Source organism: Peromyscus maniculatus, chromosome 7 (assembly GCF_049852395.1).
Source record: "Peromyscus maniculatus bairdii isolate BWxNUB_F1_BW_parent chromosome 7, HU_Pman_BW_mat_3.1, whole genome shotgun sequence".
Lineage (NCBI taxonomy): Eukaryota > Metazoa > Chordata > Mammalia > Rodentia > Cricetidae > Peromyscus > Peromyscus maniculatus.
The window spans coordinates 11,089,276-11,105,769 of NC_134858.1; the positions used below are offsets into that span (position 1 = coordinate 11,089,276).

Consider the following 16,494-nt stretch of genomic DNA (forward strand, 5'->3'; position numbering starts at 1 on the left):
GTGTTCCGTTCCGATACCGGTTTCCCCAGAGACAACACTTCGAGGAGCTTTGGGGAAGGGACCACGTCTGTGTCTGTGGACCGAGGCTGCACAGAGGGCACACGCAGGAAGAAATGCTGAATCTGGCCATCAGTCTGCAGGCACACTTACACTACAGTAAGATGGAACAGAACAAAAGAGCAAGAAGCTGGATGCTGAGCCGAGGCCTTGCTACCACAGCTACAGGCTCTGCACCTGCACAGATCTCCATGCTTTACCTTCACGTCTGTGAATAAGGGGTGGGACTAAGGGCCTTCCATGGTCTTGTTAATGCCTCCATTCTAGCATCCAGAGTCTGTGAGTGTGTGTGTGTGTGTGTGTGTGTGTGTGTGATATGTGTGTGTGTGATGTGTGTGATGTGTGTGTGTGTGATATGTGTGTGTGTGATATGTGTGTGTGATGTGTGTGTGGTGTGTGTGTGAATGTGTGATGTATGTGTGTGTGTGATGTGTGTATGTGAGAGAGAGGTGTGTGTGTGTGATGTGTCTGATGTGTGTATGTGTTGTGTATGTGAATGTGTGATGTATGTGTGTGTGTGATATGTGTATGTGAGAGAGAGAGGTGTGTGTGTGTGTGATATGTGTGTGTGCACACACGTGTGTGGTATGTGTGTGATATGTGTGTCTGATGTGTGTGTGTGATATGTGTGTGAATTGTGATGTATGTGTGTGTGATGTGTATGTGTGATGTGTGTGATGTGTATGTGTGATGTGTGTGATGTGTATGTGTGATGTGTGTGGTGTGTATGTGTGTGTGTGTGATATATGTGTGTGTGAGTGTGTGATGTGTGTGTGATGTGTATGTGTGAGTGTGTGGTGTGTGTGTGTATGTGTGTGTGTGAGTGTGTAATGTGTGTGAGTGCCCATGAAAGCCAGAGAAGGCATCTCTAAATTGTATGATGATAAAATTTAAAGGTAGGTATTGTGGTGCATGCCTATAATCCCAGCTTTGAGAGGCAGAGGCAAGAGGCTCATGAGTTGAAGACCAGCATAGGCTACCTAGTAAAACCTTGACCCAGTAACCAGAGGAAGAGAAGGAGGGGGGTGGGGAGGGGAATTTGGAGGGGAGAGGGAGTAGTCTATTAATATAACAGAAAAAACTACAAAACAACTTCATGGCTGGAGAGATGGCTGTCCTTGCCTTACAAGCACAGGGACCCAGCTCAGTACCAGAACCCACATCAAGAAAGTGGGTGTGACAGCCCATGCTTATGCTGGGTAGGCAGAGACAGGTAGATCCCTGGACTCCCTAGCCAGCCAGCCTAGCCTAACTGGTGAATTCTGGATAGATCCTGTCTAAAATACAACAAAAAAAGTGGACGGTGCCAGAGGAACACCACCAAAGACAGCCAACTTTTTCCTGTGGTTGCCACATGCACCTGTACATGTATAACCACATTCTCTCACACACACATGTGTGCACACATACATGTGTGCACACGCACACAACTCATTCCCAGCTGCCCTCTGCTTCTACCTTCCATGTATCTGAGCCCCCAGATGGCTTATTAAATACTACAAACAAGAGAAAAGCTTTGATAAAAAAGTTAACATGCCTCACGAGGACTAAACTACAAAGACATGGTTGAGCTTGCAAAGCGGAGTTGATCGTTACCTGGTGACCCCGTACTCCGGGGGTGGCTGATACCTCAGGACGGCCACTTCGGTTCTCGCAGGCTGAGGTGCAGGGTAAGGTTTGACCATCTCATGGAGCACTCCAGGGTGCTGGTCGCTGTAGTAAAGGCCGTGATCTTGGTTCTTGCTGACTGGGGACATCATTGGCTTGCTCTTGAAGGGGTATTCGGGCGGAGGGCCACGAGGGTCCAGTGCTTTCGAGGCAGGCGGGGCCGGGGATGGCCCTGCTCCAGCTTTGAAGCCCTTTCCATCTCCCGAGCTAGGGAGGTGTTGCTTAGCTCCATTCCTCTCCAGTGACAGCTGCATGATCCTCTCGCTGAGGGATCGGACATGGCCTTGCTTCAGCTCTTTCAGGGCCTCGTCCTTGTGTGCCTGTCCGCTGCTGGCCCGGCTGACCGTGGGCCTCCCCTCCGTGCGGGACTTCTGACTGGTACCTCCGGCCATGTAGTAAGTGTGGCCGAGGGACCCCTGTCCCTGCTGCTGCTGCTGCTGCTGTTGCTGCTGCTGCTGTTGCTGCTGCTGCTGCTGCTGTCCCCTGAAGAACTGAGACTGGGCCTTGGCCTCCTCATATGTGGGCAGCTCCTCATTGTTCTGTTGAGGCTGAGTGGAGCGGACCTGCTTCTCCATCACCGAATTGTCCCCCTGGTGCTCTTGACCCTGCGGCTCCTGGCGGGCCGACTGGAAGACCATTTGTGGGTCTTCTTGAGTGAGGGTTTCCGTGGAAGAAAAGTTGTTGGTGGCGTGGGCTGGCCCTGCACTCCCTGTGGCCTGGTGCTGAATGGCCAGCAGGTTCATGTTCTCGGTCGGGGTGCCATAGCGCAGCTGTTCCTGGATCAGCCGCTGTAACACTGTTCCAGCTGCCACATCCTCAGAACCTCTCATTTCCACCTCTGGGGTCCTCAGGAAGTTTGGGGAGTGGAAGTTGGAGAGAGGGTCCTCCACTGAAAGACAAACAGGAACCGAGCTAACAGGCTGTCTCCAGGAGACACCCATAGGGTGTCATTTAAAGACCGGGTTCCGAAGGTGCCAGCACCTACACCCCCCTGCAATGCCTCGCGGGACTCAGCTCGCCCCTTCGGTCCCTTTCCTGTCTCCTCTGTGATTGGATCTACCTTTCCCTTTCTTAACAGCCCTGCTGTGGCAGAAACTGACCTACGTCTTCCCACCCACGGCCCTCTGCCAGATCTCTAATGATGGTCCTCCATCATTCCTTTCTTTCTCTCAGGGCTGTCCACAGAAGGCAACCCACATTGGCTGTCCCCCTGTTCCAAATATCACACACTCTGCTCTGATTAGTAACCAAATCCAACCTGAGTTTTGGGACTCATGTTACACATATAACCTTTCTAGAACATTCAACCTGGTTGTTTACCCTCTGTTTAAAATGTTCTTCCGGTTTAGCACCCAGGCCACCACCTCAGTACCCTCCTTCCCGGCTCCATTTACACTTCCTGCCTCTTCTAGTCTGTATGTCCCAAGCTCCACTGAACAAAATGTCCACGCTTGTCTTCAGCTCCCAAGTCAAGGTCCCGCCTCAGCAATGGCAGCTGACAGCACTTCCAACACACGGTCCTTCCCTCCTCAACTCCTGCATCCCGTGTCTTGTTCGTTTCTTGGTTATTTTCAAGAAATTTCACACTAGTGACAGACAGTAAGAAAGCAGAAGCAAGCCCAGATTCTGTCCCAACCTGCTCTGTTCAACTCTCTTCCACGCTCTCCCCTCCCCAGGCCCAGGCTCTGCTAACCAGTTTCTGGGAGATTCCAAACAGCCCCAAACCTCTTGCTTCTGACCTCCTCTGTCTCGGATCCACAAAATCTTTATTGTCTCCCTCCCTGTCCCAGAGACCACCAGTATAGTGGTCGGTATAGTCAGTTCCAAGCCAGCCGGGGCTACACAGAGAGACAGCAAAACAGTAACAACAAACGAACCCAAGGGGAGACGGCCATTGTGGATTTCAGCGGCCATCTCATTCACCTGTCAAGAAAATCACTGAATTCTTTTTACATTGGAAAAGGGGGTCACATTGTCAGGAGCCCTGGGATCCTTCCTGAAATGGCTTCACTACTCTCTCCATCACCCCGAGACATCGCCACCAGAAAGTTGTTTGAAAGGAGGAGGTCCCTTATTTACTAAGGTTTGGGGTTTATTTTGAAGTTCTGACTTATTTGCAAAAACAAAAAAAAAATGAAAGCAGAGAAGGGAAGAAAAGAGGCAAATAATTTGAGAACAGGCAGGAGAACGTATTTAGAATTTGAGCAGAGAATAATTGGATTTAATTCTGAAGCGCCTATGTATGAAGACATGAAGATTCTCCTGGAGAGAATCTCATAGGAAATCGTCTTTTTTATGGTGTGTATAGGAGTGAATTTGCATGCTTGTTTGGGTACACCTGTGTGTGTGGCGGCCACAACTCCACGCGTTGCTCCTCAGGAACCATGAACTTATTTTTCTTAACAGAATATCCTTTATCTGTTCTTTGACAATTCCATACACATAAATGGTGTATCTCGATCCTACTACCCACCTCGGGCGCCATCTCTTCATACCCACCCTGCCATCCTCTCCCTTTCTTTCTTCTAACTTTCTGTAACCTGCTAAGTTCAGTGCTGCCAGCTGGGATGCTGCCTGATGGAGCTGGGCTGGCCTTGTGCGGGTCCCACAGCTGCTGGGGGCTCAAGTATGCCACAGCCATGTCATGAGAACAGAGCTCCACCCCTCCTGTTCCCAAGTTTTCACCGTTTCTGCCCTCTCTCCCGCAATATTCTCTGAGCCTTGGGGTGGGGGAGAAGGTCACCTTGGTCTTTTGGGACAATCTTTCACTGGGACCCGGGAATCAATAACTAGACCAGTGAGTTCCAGGGACCTGCCTCTCTCCACCTCACCAGAGCTGGGCTGATAAGCACACACCACGCCCAGTTTCTTTACATTCTGGGATCCAACTCAGGCCCTAGTACTTGGATGACAATACTTACCAACTGAGCTGTTTTTCCAGCCCCAAATGGTCTTATTAACATCATGGCACAACGTGAAATTAAAATAAATCCCCTAGCATGAGACAACTCTTAGCTCAGTATGGTGACCCCAGGCTAGAGAATGAGGAAATGTCTGAAACACAACAGCCCCTCCTTCGTCCTCAAGGATATATTCTAAGACCCTCAGAGGAATCCTGAAAACAAGGACAGTGCCAGATCCAGGAAATGCCACGTGCCTGTGTGTGCGTGTATGTGTGTGTGTGTGTGTGTGTGTGTGTGTGTGTGTGTGTACATGTAGAAAATGAACACAAATTACTCGTAACAAGAGATTATTAGTGATAGACAATAGTAAAATAGCTCCGTTATGACAACATACTGCCCTAAGAGTATTTCAGACTTATGAACTATTTACTTCTAGCATTTTTCAATTAATACTTCAGATCACCATAGACGCTGGGTAAGCAGAGTGGTGGAAAGTGAAGCCACAGGCACAGGGGTTACTTACTGCAGAAGAGCTGAAAATGAGAAACTCTGCTCCTCCGTGCTCCTAGCACACAGACAGCAAAAAGACTCACCGCTTTTCCCCCTCAGGCCTCCGCTTGCCTCCACTGTCAAAGCGGATGCCTCATGCCTCCCAGAATAGAGCTGCAAGTCTGGGTAGAAGTAGGCGGGCTCTTCTAGAATCTGCACAGGACTGCTGGGGTTGTAGCAGACACGGGGAGGAGCTGGAGAAAGAAAGCCATGTGTGTTAGTGCCAATCACGTGGCCCTCCTTCCTGCGTGACTCACGTCCCCCACATGGCAACTGGCAGTGAGTCTGCCTGTTTCATTCATAAAATTCCAGAGGTACTTCTCACAACTGCCCCAAATCCAGCCACCCACCATGCTGACCCAGGAGTCCTCAAGACCTGCTGAGTGAAGAAGGCGCGAGACTGTCACAGTGGCAGCACCCGCCGTCCTCAGCGGAACGGGAAGAGGCACGACCTTTGAAATGGTCAAGGGAGAGGACAGAGAGGGGGAGTGGAGCAGACCAGAAAGAGAAGGTGAGGAGGACAGCTGTCGGCAAGAGAATGTCCCAGGCTGGGGCCCCGCGTGCTCCGGCTCCCTGGGAAGTGGCTGAGTCTCACGTTGCAGAAGAACCAGGGGCTTGGGCTTGGACCTCAGCCAAGCAATGACCATTCAGCTCCTTTATCTGCTACACACACACACACACACACACACACACACACACACACACACACACGGAGCCAAACTCGGACCCACAGCTACCAAACGCGAGCTCCCACTTCAGGGATACCCACAGCACATGTGTGGGCCATGGGACTCTGGCATACTGGGCTGTCTTCCCTTCCTGCTCTGATACCTCTGTGTGGACATCAGGATTACAGCTCTGCATTTTCCCCCACTTTACTCTGGAGACTCGTGTTATTACTTATTTCTTATTAAAATCCCTGCCTACTTGCCTGAAAGATAATTCCATGTTGGAAAACAAAAACAAGACAATTTTCAGCAATGGTTTTAAACCAGGCATCTGAAATTTCTCTTAAGTTTTGCACAAGATCAGAGCTACTAGTGACTTATGACACCAAGGGCCAAAAAACCAGAACGCAGCCTCTCCCTGAGTGCTTGTCCCTCACAGGTAAAACAGCATCCGTATGTGTTAGTGTGCTCTCAAGCTAATGAGCACATCTAGCTCAGAAAGATAGAGTTATGATTCCCACAGCTGAAATACTTATCTCATAAATTTAAAATAAATAAATTCAGTTGGGATTCTCACGTTAGAGATGATTACACACTAAGCATAGAAGATATATGGTACCATGATCAGTCTAAGACCACAGTCTTAATGCCCGAGGCGTCTCCTTCCAGCCATGTGCAATGACCGCCCTGAAGAGAAGAGAAATGAGACCTCTTCCTGGGCCTCATCTCTTAGACCTATAAATCTGAAAGCTAGGGTTAGAACTGGCGACTCTATACGGCTTTGCTCACAGTCAAATCCTGACCTAATTTCTACCCACAGATGGGCGCCAAACTAGAGGGAGCAAGGCCCAGGCTTGGCTGCATATTAGAGACCTGGGGTACTTTTCAAATCCCAGTACAGGGTAGGGCCCAAGCAACTGTAGTGTGTGTGTGTGTGTGTGTGTGTGTGTGTGTGTGTGTGTGTGTGTGTGTATGTGTACTGAACCCAGTGTCCTGGGCACACCAGGAAGCATTCTACCACTGACTAAGATATATCTATTTCTTGCTTCTTAAAATATTTTTTTTTTATTTTGATCAAGGGTCTTACTAAGTTGCCTGGACTAGTCTTAAACTCAACTCAACTCTGTAGTTAAGGAAACCTTGAACATGCCATCCCCCCCGCCGCACCCCCCACCTCCCCACCCCCGCCTCTGCCTCCAGAGTAGCTGGGCTTGCAGGCATGTATCACCAGGCTGTCTTTTATAAAGCTCTCAGAATGACTCCAATATGGACTGAATGTTGGGGGTCCCAAAGTTAGAGGAAAGCAGGGCATATCAGGGGAAAGAGTAACCCACAAAACCCCCACACTGAAAGCTCACGTACCAAGTGTGGGGGTTGGAGTCAAGAGTTCATGTGCTCCGATCAAACTGGTGTTTTCTTAATATTGTGCTGGGTCAGGAGTGCTGTGGGACAGCATGCAGCAACTTTACAGGCTGTTGTATAGTCATGTGACTAAGAGATCAGACTTTGAATACGATAAGAGCAATAGTGTGCATACAAATGCACATAGGGGAGAGAGAATGTGTGCGGTTTTAGAATAGTTCTCACCATGGGCTCTGCACTGAGCCATGACAGCCGCAACAGCGTTCGGACCAACCACTCTTCTCATTTTTCCCGTGGCTAGCCAAGTAAGTGAGCATGCCATGGAAGAGCAGTCTTTAAAGGAACCTGTCCTCAGAGGACACCAAAGTCACACGGCCTTTTACTACATGGTCGTCAATGAAAGAACTAGTACACACACACACACACACACACACACACACACACGCACGCACGCACGCACGCACGCACACACGCACACACACAAGACACTGTGTCTGGCTATGATCACAGGTCTATGGTCACTCAAGACATCTTTCACATACACTCAGGGCTCATATATTCGCTGACAGACATTTTCGCAGCTGCCAGGGTTCTGGGTGCTGACGGAAGGCAAGAGGGTCCACAATGAGAGAACAGACCCTACAGGTGAACAGGCTGCCCAGGTAGTTCTAGTCCACCCCAGCAAGAGACAGTGGGGTTACCCCAGCACTGACCCCCTGAGAAACCAGAGTTCACATAGAGCCAGGAGAAGCGGCAGTGGTACGTGTCTCAAAGCCCAGACGGCACTCCCAGGTCAAACAGAAAATGTCTGCCAGGCCTTGGTGTTCCCTCGCCTGTGTTCCTAGTCCTTCTTGCCTGTGTTAGTTCATTGTCTTGCACAGGGGACTTCTCTAGCAAAAATTCATTCTATTTTCTTAAGCAAAACGCCAGACCAAGGATATTTGAAATGAGAACTTGGAAGCAGATGCACAGCCTGAGCAGAATGCTGTTTTCTTTGCTGGCACTTCCTTACGGGGAGCAGGAGCTGCAAGAAGCCACAAAAGCCTTCCAGATGCCACTACCACCCAGAAGGCCCCTGTAAGGCCTGGCTCAGACCCGGGGACCAAGAACCCTGCCGGAGTAGGGAGATCAAGGGCCTCTTCTGGCTGCTGGCTCAGCAGTCTATCTGACCAGCATGGCTGTACAGCATGCTGTGTGGGCGGGCATCATAAGGACTACTTCTATGCAAGGCCCCCTGATCTAAGTTACCTAACCTCTTGTAAACCAGACCCTCTGCTGAGAGTTTTGGAGACAGGGCCAAAGCACCGGAAAGGAGGCTAAGCTCAGTGTGAGGTGCCAGGTCTCTGGGGAGGTGGTCTAGGGAGGTCCATGCAACTCCCTGTGCCCCTGACTGGAAGAAAAGCAAGGGTCTTCTCTATTGTGACCAACAAAGGCTGATGCCCTGAAACTCTAGGAAATTCTAGGAAGTTCAATGTTTCCCTACACTGACAAGACCCATTTCACCAAGAGCCGTTCCTTTGGCTGACAAAATCCACAAGCCACAGAATCTTGCCCCCTCCCCCACCCCTCTGCAGAGCTCAGGTGCTTCTGGCTTGCTTTGGGGGCACTAGAAACCTATGTCCCTCCACAGTTCTAGGTTGTCCTTTCGTTGTGACTGTCTTCCAAGCCGGCTGGTGATGCAACCTGACCAAGATTTTTCCTCTCACTAACCGTAGAGATGATAAAGGGTCTCATCATTGAAGAAAAATGAATTAGAGTTAAAATGAAACCATCTTTCTAGGGGAGGAAAGAGGAAGGGCAAGGGACTGTAAGCAGCATCTCAACTCTGTTCCCATGGCAACTGGTGGACTCCTTAGAGGCAGCTCCAGCATCCATCACCATGTCAACTGAGCAGGCTCGGAAGACACTTTGAGGTTTAAAGTCCAGGCATCAGTCACACTACTGTCACCCAACACACACACACACACACACATGAGAGGGTGGCACTGAGACTCCCCTGTCCTTAGGTTCCTTTCCACATGCCACTTCTTTCATACATAACCTTCTGGTCTTTGGTTTCCTGGCTGTCTATCACTAAGCTCCTCCTCTGGCTGTCCATCATCTCACTGATTGCCACAGCATCCTGCATCCTGCAGCATCCTGCATCCTGTGCATGTCACCTCATCCTCCGAGTACCACCCCCTAGCTTCACACACACCTTCCCCCTGCTCTAAATTCTCAGTAGATTTACTTCTATTTAGGTTTACCTCTTCTGGAGGGCCTCCCCTCCCCTGCATATAACCCCTCTCCTCTCCTGCACACACTCCTCCATCAGCCACCACGGCAGCCTATGCTTGGAGGATACAAAACTTAACCCTTAACACCACAGCCCTGGACGTGGCGACAGTGTTGTTTAAGATAGGACGGTGCCACCACCCTCATGAGACCGCGAAGCCTCTGAAGATGGGCTGTGCACTTGTGGATTTAGCATATACAGTTAGGCACAGTCTCTGAGCACACAGAGAACAAAGCAGGCTTCTCTGGGACACTCTCAGCACCACACAGTTGAGAGAAAATGCTAAGGCCCCCTCTCTGAGCAGCCTTTGAGTTCCAGATAATCCCTTGCACCCCTCGGCTCCCTAAAATACAGGGATGCTTTCTGTCCCCTCTGCAGCTAATACTGGTTCTCTGGGGTCTGCAGGGGACAGCAAGATGACTCCCAGATGTCACCAACACGTCAAACTTCTTGTTACATATCATCTGAAGCTTCCCTTGCCCCTAAAAGCTGCTTCACTCCAGCTCATCTAGCCTCCTCTAACCGTGTAAAAGGCTTCTCAGCCACCACAACCAACTGCAGCTTCTGCCTCAGCTTCTGAAGGGCTAAGGAATTAGCTGAGTGTGCAAATGCCTGTAGCTGGAGCCAGGGACCTGGTGCCTAGTTCAGGCAGGACTGGAGGTTCTCCTGAGGTGTGGGGCACCCCACTCAAGGAGACGCATGCCTGGAAACACTGGCTGAAAGGGAGCTGGAAATCTCAAGAACACAGTCGGAAAGCAAGGAATGAGCCAAGCCATACGGTAGGCACCTGAGACAAGGCGAGACTTGTAAAGGCAGCAAGTCCTCCTCATTCTTACACACCTAACACAACACACACCTGGGCACAACACACACCTGCTCACAATACACACCTATACATAATACACACCTGTACACAACACACACCTGTGAACACACACCTGGGCACAACACACACATACCTGCACACAACACACTTGCTCATAATATACATCTATGCACAAACACATACCTGTGAACAACACACAACCTGTTCACAATATGTACTTTTCTAAGAGGAAATGCACAGTGGAATAGGCTTTCTCACTCTCTTTTTCCCTAAAAAACATGATTGGAAACACGGGATTTAGTGTGGGAAGTAATGAATGAAGCTTCCAAGATTCTCGGCCCCATACATGATCTTCCAAACCGGCATCAAAAGAATCCTATTCCATGGACCAAGCCATCTACTCCAGAAAACATGTTAAACCAATGCAGTGACGCCTGCTTAATTTAGACTCCCTCCAAATGACATGTGATAAGTGGCTTTAAACTTGTCTAAAGTTTAACTCAGCTGTGCTTGCTTAGAAATGTCTCTGAGCTCTTATCAGTGTGAACCAAAGTGCTGAGCATGTTCAAGAAGAGCGCGACAGGACCTGTAAATACAAGGAAATAAGCGAGTCCGTCCTTGCCCCTAAGATACTAGGATTTGCTTCTTGAACAACACGCACAGTTGCCCAGATTCTGCTGGACAGCCAGGGCTCTGATAAAGGAGCGAGAGGCTTTGCAGATCCAGGGGTAATCACCGCACACAGGCAGGCGGCTGTCATGTGGAGTCCCTAGATAAAGGGGACAGGGGGAACTGGAGGGACATCTGTGTGGCACGGGAAATGCAGAGCGTGGGACTGAGTCGCACCAGTGTTTCTTCTTATATCAACAACAGATAATCCAGGGCAGCTTCTCTGAGGGTCAGAGAAGGGGGAAACTATAGCAGCGGACTCTACACTGAGCATCTACGGGTGTGTTCTCACAGTACTAGGATGCTATTTTCACAATACAACAGAACTGGGAGACTATTACTGCAACTTGTAACCGTGAGCAACTTTCAGGGCTGGAGTGATGGCTCAGTAACCATGGGCTGCTCTTACAGAGGACCTGGGTTTAATTCTCAGCACTCACGTGGTAGTTCACAAGTGTCTGGAACTCCAGCTCCAGAGGATTCAATGCCTTCTTCTGACCTCTGTGGGTACTGCACACACATGGTATACTTAACAAACACGCAGGCAGACACTCATGCACATACAATAAATGTGTATTGGATTAAAAAACACTTTCCCTTTGAAAGCAGCTCATTAAACGTCCCTCATCTCAGGTGCATAAGTACTTTTCTCCACTTATGGCAGAGGCAGTTCCTCCTGGACATGGGACAGTAAATGGTACTCAAACTTGAGATCTGACTACATCAATCATTTGCATTGCTCCATCTAGAGTGTTCTTGAGGGAAACAGGCTTTTAAATTTCGTCTTCTATTGTATGTGCAGAATAAACTGGTCACTTAAGTGTGGCATTCTTCCCCCTGCAACATTGCTACAGCATCGCTTCTGTACCCAGGACAAACGTCAACATGCAGAAAAAAGTGCCAGTGACCAGGATTACTGGGACGGTGGTGTTTAAGTCTCAGGAATCTCCCAGGGTTCCAAAGAGACCTCTTTGAGAAACACTGCTCTGTATCACACACACTTTACCCATCCCTTATATGGGCTATGTCTGCAAGATGTGAAATGTAAGAGAATTTTAAGATGAAAATGTAAAAACAGATTCTAATTAGAAGTGAGTTACCTCCCAGCCCAGGCAAGTGGGGGAGGCCTAGGACCTCCAGGCGAACACTGAGGCAGGTGGGCTGAGGGCGGTTGAACTCTGCTGGATGAGGGGACTGTGGATTCAGGACAGCCCAGCCTAAGACAGACAGCTGCCCAGCCGACCCTGCGGGAAGGCTCATGAGCAAAAATGTAAGCCAACAAGGACTACTTCACAGGGTGAAGCAGGGCTCTGTGACACACTCTGCTCTTAGGAAGTGGGAAAGTCACTGCAGTGACTCATCCAACAGGAAGCCAGGACAGTCCTGGACAGTCCCGGACAGTCCCAGACATGGGGACGGACACGAGGACAGAAGAAGAGGAAAGAGAATGACCCTGCCGCACAAAACACCAGTATTAGAAAGATGAAGACGGGAGAAAACAGCCAAAGGTATGCATGCTTTGGGCTTTGGTTTGGCAAATCTGCTTAGTGACAGTCACTTCACTGGCTATCACTACGGGACATCAGACTTCAGATTTTACCTAACAGCAAATGCAAATAATACAACTCCTACTTTGGCTGATGTGTCCACTAAAAGAGACAAGGGCTATGCAGTGCTCCTGTACAGAGTAAGTGCTCAGTAAAAGATACATCTAGTTTATGAAAATGGGGAAATCAACAGTAAAAATCTTGTTCACAAGATGATCACAGTGAGCTGGGGAGAAGGTTCAGTCAGGCGAATGCCTGTCACATAAGTATGAGGACCTTAGTTAGTATACCAGCTCCCAGGGGAAGACCCAGATGTGGTGGTGCGTCTAAAACCCCAGCACTGGGGAACAGAGGCAGACCTCCTGACAAATTCATGAACCCAAGTTCAGTGAGAGACCCTGTCTCAAAGAATACAATGGAGAGCTACTGATGAAACATTCTATGTCAACCATGGTCTCTGTATGCACAATCACACATGCATGCATACACACCTGCGCACACACATGAACTCATATACATAAAGATGAGAAGTCAGTGAGGTCTGTAAGAGCAGGGGAAAGCAGCTCAGCAGATCAAGCTTGCAGGGTCACACTGAGGTCAGAGTTTTCAGCCAGCTAACAATCCACACGTAAACCAGTTCCACTTCTAAGGACTTGGGACTAGGAGGGAAGGCTACCCTGACAATTCCTCCGACACGGTGCTGCTCTAGTCCTGCTGGCAAAGACCAAAAGAAAGGAATAGCTGGCGTTCCCCCAAGACTCTTCCAAGCCCCCAAATTGTGCAGCTACTGTGTCATATAAGCCCAGAGTCAAGGGGTCTGCAGAGCCATTAGAAGCCAGGCTCTGAGGTTCACAGCACCTCACAGCTTGGTGCTGACAGGATGCTAGGTGGGGTGGGACAGATCGGCCTTCTGCATTGAAAACAAACAAACCAGCCCTCTCCTGAACATTTGCTCTATAATTTTTCTGTTCATGAGTGATCTACTGAGATAAAGGTCAATGTCAAATCTGTACTCTGCATTCCCTGAGGAAGTGACTCAGTCCCTTTCACTGACAACATAGGGGAAACTAAATGTGTGAGGCTAAAAGCAGGTTTCTAGAATCATAACACTTGTGGTAATTAATTTTCAGCACCCCCACACAGTGAGCCTTGAAATGTTCTAGCCAGGATGAGAAACAAGACACAAAAATTGCTCTTGCTTTGGGCTGGGGAGACCACCCAGTCTATTTTCTGGTGTCTTCCTACACTGAATTCCTGTTGGAATATAAGTTCCAGGGGCTGCAGAGGCGGCGTGCTTGGTAAATACTTGTCATACAAGCATGACGGTCCCAGGCAGCCACATGCAGGCTAGGCGTGGTGGTGCACACATATGCTGTCAGTGCTGGAGGTGCGATGGGGAGCCTCCAGTGACCCCTGGCCAGGGAGTCGAGCCTAACACTATTCTGGTAGCTCCAGGTTCAGTGAGAGGCCTTGTCTCAAAACATAGGTAGAGAAAACTGGGTGCCATGGCTCAGTGACAGAACACTTGACCAGCATGCATGAGGTCCTAGGTTCAATCCCTGGTGGCAGAAAAAAATATAAATACATAATAAGGTGGAGAATGATTAAGGACGGCATCTGACTGCTGACTTTCAGCCTCCACATGCACATGCATGCATATGTGTGAATGTCAGCATACGTGCATGCACACACATGCACACTAAAATATATAAACATAAAAAACAGTTAAAAAATATAGGTTTCATGGGGGCAGAGGACGTCGAGCTGGTACTCATCCAGTATTTGGTACTTGGAGACCTTGAATATCAAAAAGACACACCGTTTCCGCAGTGACTGTTCTTGTTTCATTTCTGTGGCTGTGATGAAAACATCCCTACAATAAACATCTTGGTGGAGGAAGAGATTTGTTGGATTACAATTCTAGGTTACAGTCCGTAACTGAAGAGAAGTCACAGTGGCAGGACCTTGAGACTTCGGGTCACACCATGTCTCCAGTCAAGAGCACGGACCACAAATGCACCAGCACTGGCTGCTGGCTGCTCACTTAGCGTTCTTCACTCTTAAACAGGACCGGACTAGGGGATGGGGCCACCCACAGCGGGCTGGGTCAGTCAACCATCAAGACAGTGTCCCACAGGCAACCTGGTCCACACGGTTCTTCATTGTGATCCTAGGGTGGGTCACACTGATAGTTCCCAGTAATCAGCGCCCTCCTCAGCAAGCTGTCACTTGAGTCTCTATTCATGTTTGGTGAGGTCACAGTCGATTCACCCACTCGGCAGACACCGTTAGAGTGAATACTTCTGAAATCAGGAATTTTTTTATCGTGTGACAAAAGGACTAAAGGCAGAAGGGTTTATTCCGGCTTACGATCTGGTGCATGGTTTCCACCACGGAGGGAACGGTTAGAGCAGCTCTGAGGCAGTAATAAAAATGTGCCCACAATCAGGAAGCAGGAGTGCACAGGAAGTAGGGCTGGGTACCACACCTCCAGGCCCACTTCCAGCGACTCACTTCCTCTAGTGAGGCTCCACTTCCTAAATGTCCCTGGCCCTTTCAGAACATCTACCCCAGCTCAGGACCAAGTGTTCAAACACCTATGGGGACACTTCACATTCAAACGTCTGTACACTTTTTGCTTAATTTGTCTAAAAACAAGAAATATCACTTCAGAAATGCTCGGCAGATACCTTTGTCCACAAAAGAAAGTGAAAATACTCCAAGCAAATTCCAGGAACGTATTTGTAATGGCGGTCTTACAATAAAAAACGGCTAACCTTGGGCTGGAGAGGTGGCTCAGTCAGAAAAGTCCTTGTCACATGTAAGAACCAGAGTTCACATCCCCGCCATCCACGTCAAAACCTGACCCAGGCCAGAGGACCTGCTTTCCCTGTAAGAACCAGAGTTCACATCCCCACCCACCATCCACATCAAAACCTGACCCAGGCCAGAGGGCCTGCTTTCTCTGTTCAGAAGAAGCAGAGACAGGCTGATCTCTGGAGCTCATTGGCTACCAATTCCAGCCAATCCACATTCAGTGGGAGACTGGAAACAGGGGAGGGGCCAATGGAGGAAGCATTGCCCTCTGGCACCCACATCCATGAGCGGGTGTGCACACACATACAAACCACCTCAATACTGCAAAACCTGTTCGTTTGCAAGCAGCTTTTATTAAAATCCCTGCTTTGTGCTCCTAAACTAATAAAATAACCTAAGTCACTGAGTAAATGTTACCAGAATATAAATATGTGTATTTATTTCATTCCCCCCCCCCCCCCCCCCCGCCACAAACTCCTGGAATTTACTTTGGAGAAAATGTAAGAAACTTCACAGTTTTGGGAAATCTCATTTTTTAAACTTGGAACTAGGAAATTATGTATTTCAGAGTAGGCCTTTTAGATCTATTCCTGCTTTCCTGCTCTCACTCCCCAGGGTCATGTGTAAATCTATTTGTCACTCAGAACAGCACAGCCCTGGACTACCTACCCTCAATTCTCCAGTGCCCCCAATTCCCCACAGCTCTACGAAAGGACATTCCTAGTACGCCTGTCTTTAAATCTTTCAACTCTCACCTGGCGGTGGTGGCGCATGCCTTTAGTCCCAGCACTTGGGAGGCAGAGGCAGCCAGATTTCTGTGAGTTCAAGGCCAGCCTGGTCTACAGAGCAAGTTCTAGGACAACCAGGACTGTTATATAGAAAAACCTTGTTTTAGAAAACAAAACAAAACAAAACAAAAACCTTTCAACTTTCCCCTACATCTCCAGAATGAGCAATGAAAATAATATCAGAGCTACGGGGGGTGGGGGGTGGGGGTGGGGAGGGGTAACCCCTAGGGAAGCAATGTCAGATACTCAAGGAGGAAGGGAGCACTCCCAGGGAAACAGACCTTACCAGAGAAGTACTCCTTTCACAAGGCCCCAGACAGAGGAGACTGGCTCACAAGAAATGTGGTTCCAAAGCCCTTCCGGAA

The 16,494-nt window shown here is 49.1% G+C and overlaps 1 protein-coding gene across 6 annotated transcripts in view; it reads right to left on the reverse strand.

Moving 5' to 3' along the window:
• The window catches only part of Amotl1 (angiomotin like 1), a 127,033-nt gene that overhangs the window by 42,497 nt on the left and 68,042 nt on the right, over positions 1–16,494 (reverse strand). For all 6 annotated transcript variants that reach the window (XM_006990515.4, XM_076575677.1, XM_042280423.2 and 3 more), the window contains 2 exons: positions 5,222–5,371; positions 1,654–2,614 (listed from right to left, as the gene is read on the reverse strand). In XM_006990515.4, the coding sequence (XP_006990577.1) occupies positions 1,654–2,614; positions 5,222–5,371 (1,111 nt within the window). The remainder of the gene's footprint in view (positions 1–1,653; positions 2,615–5,221; positions 5,372–16,494) is intronic.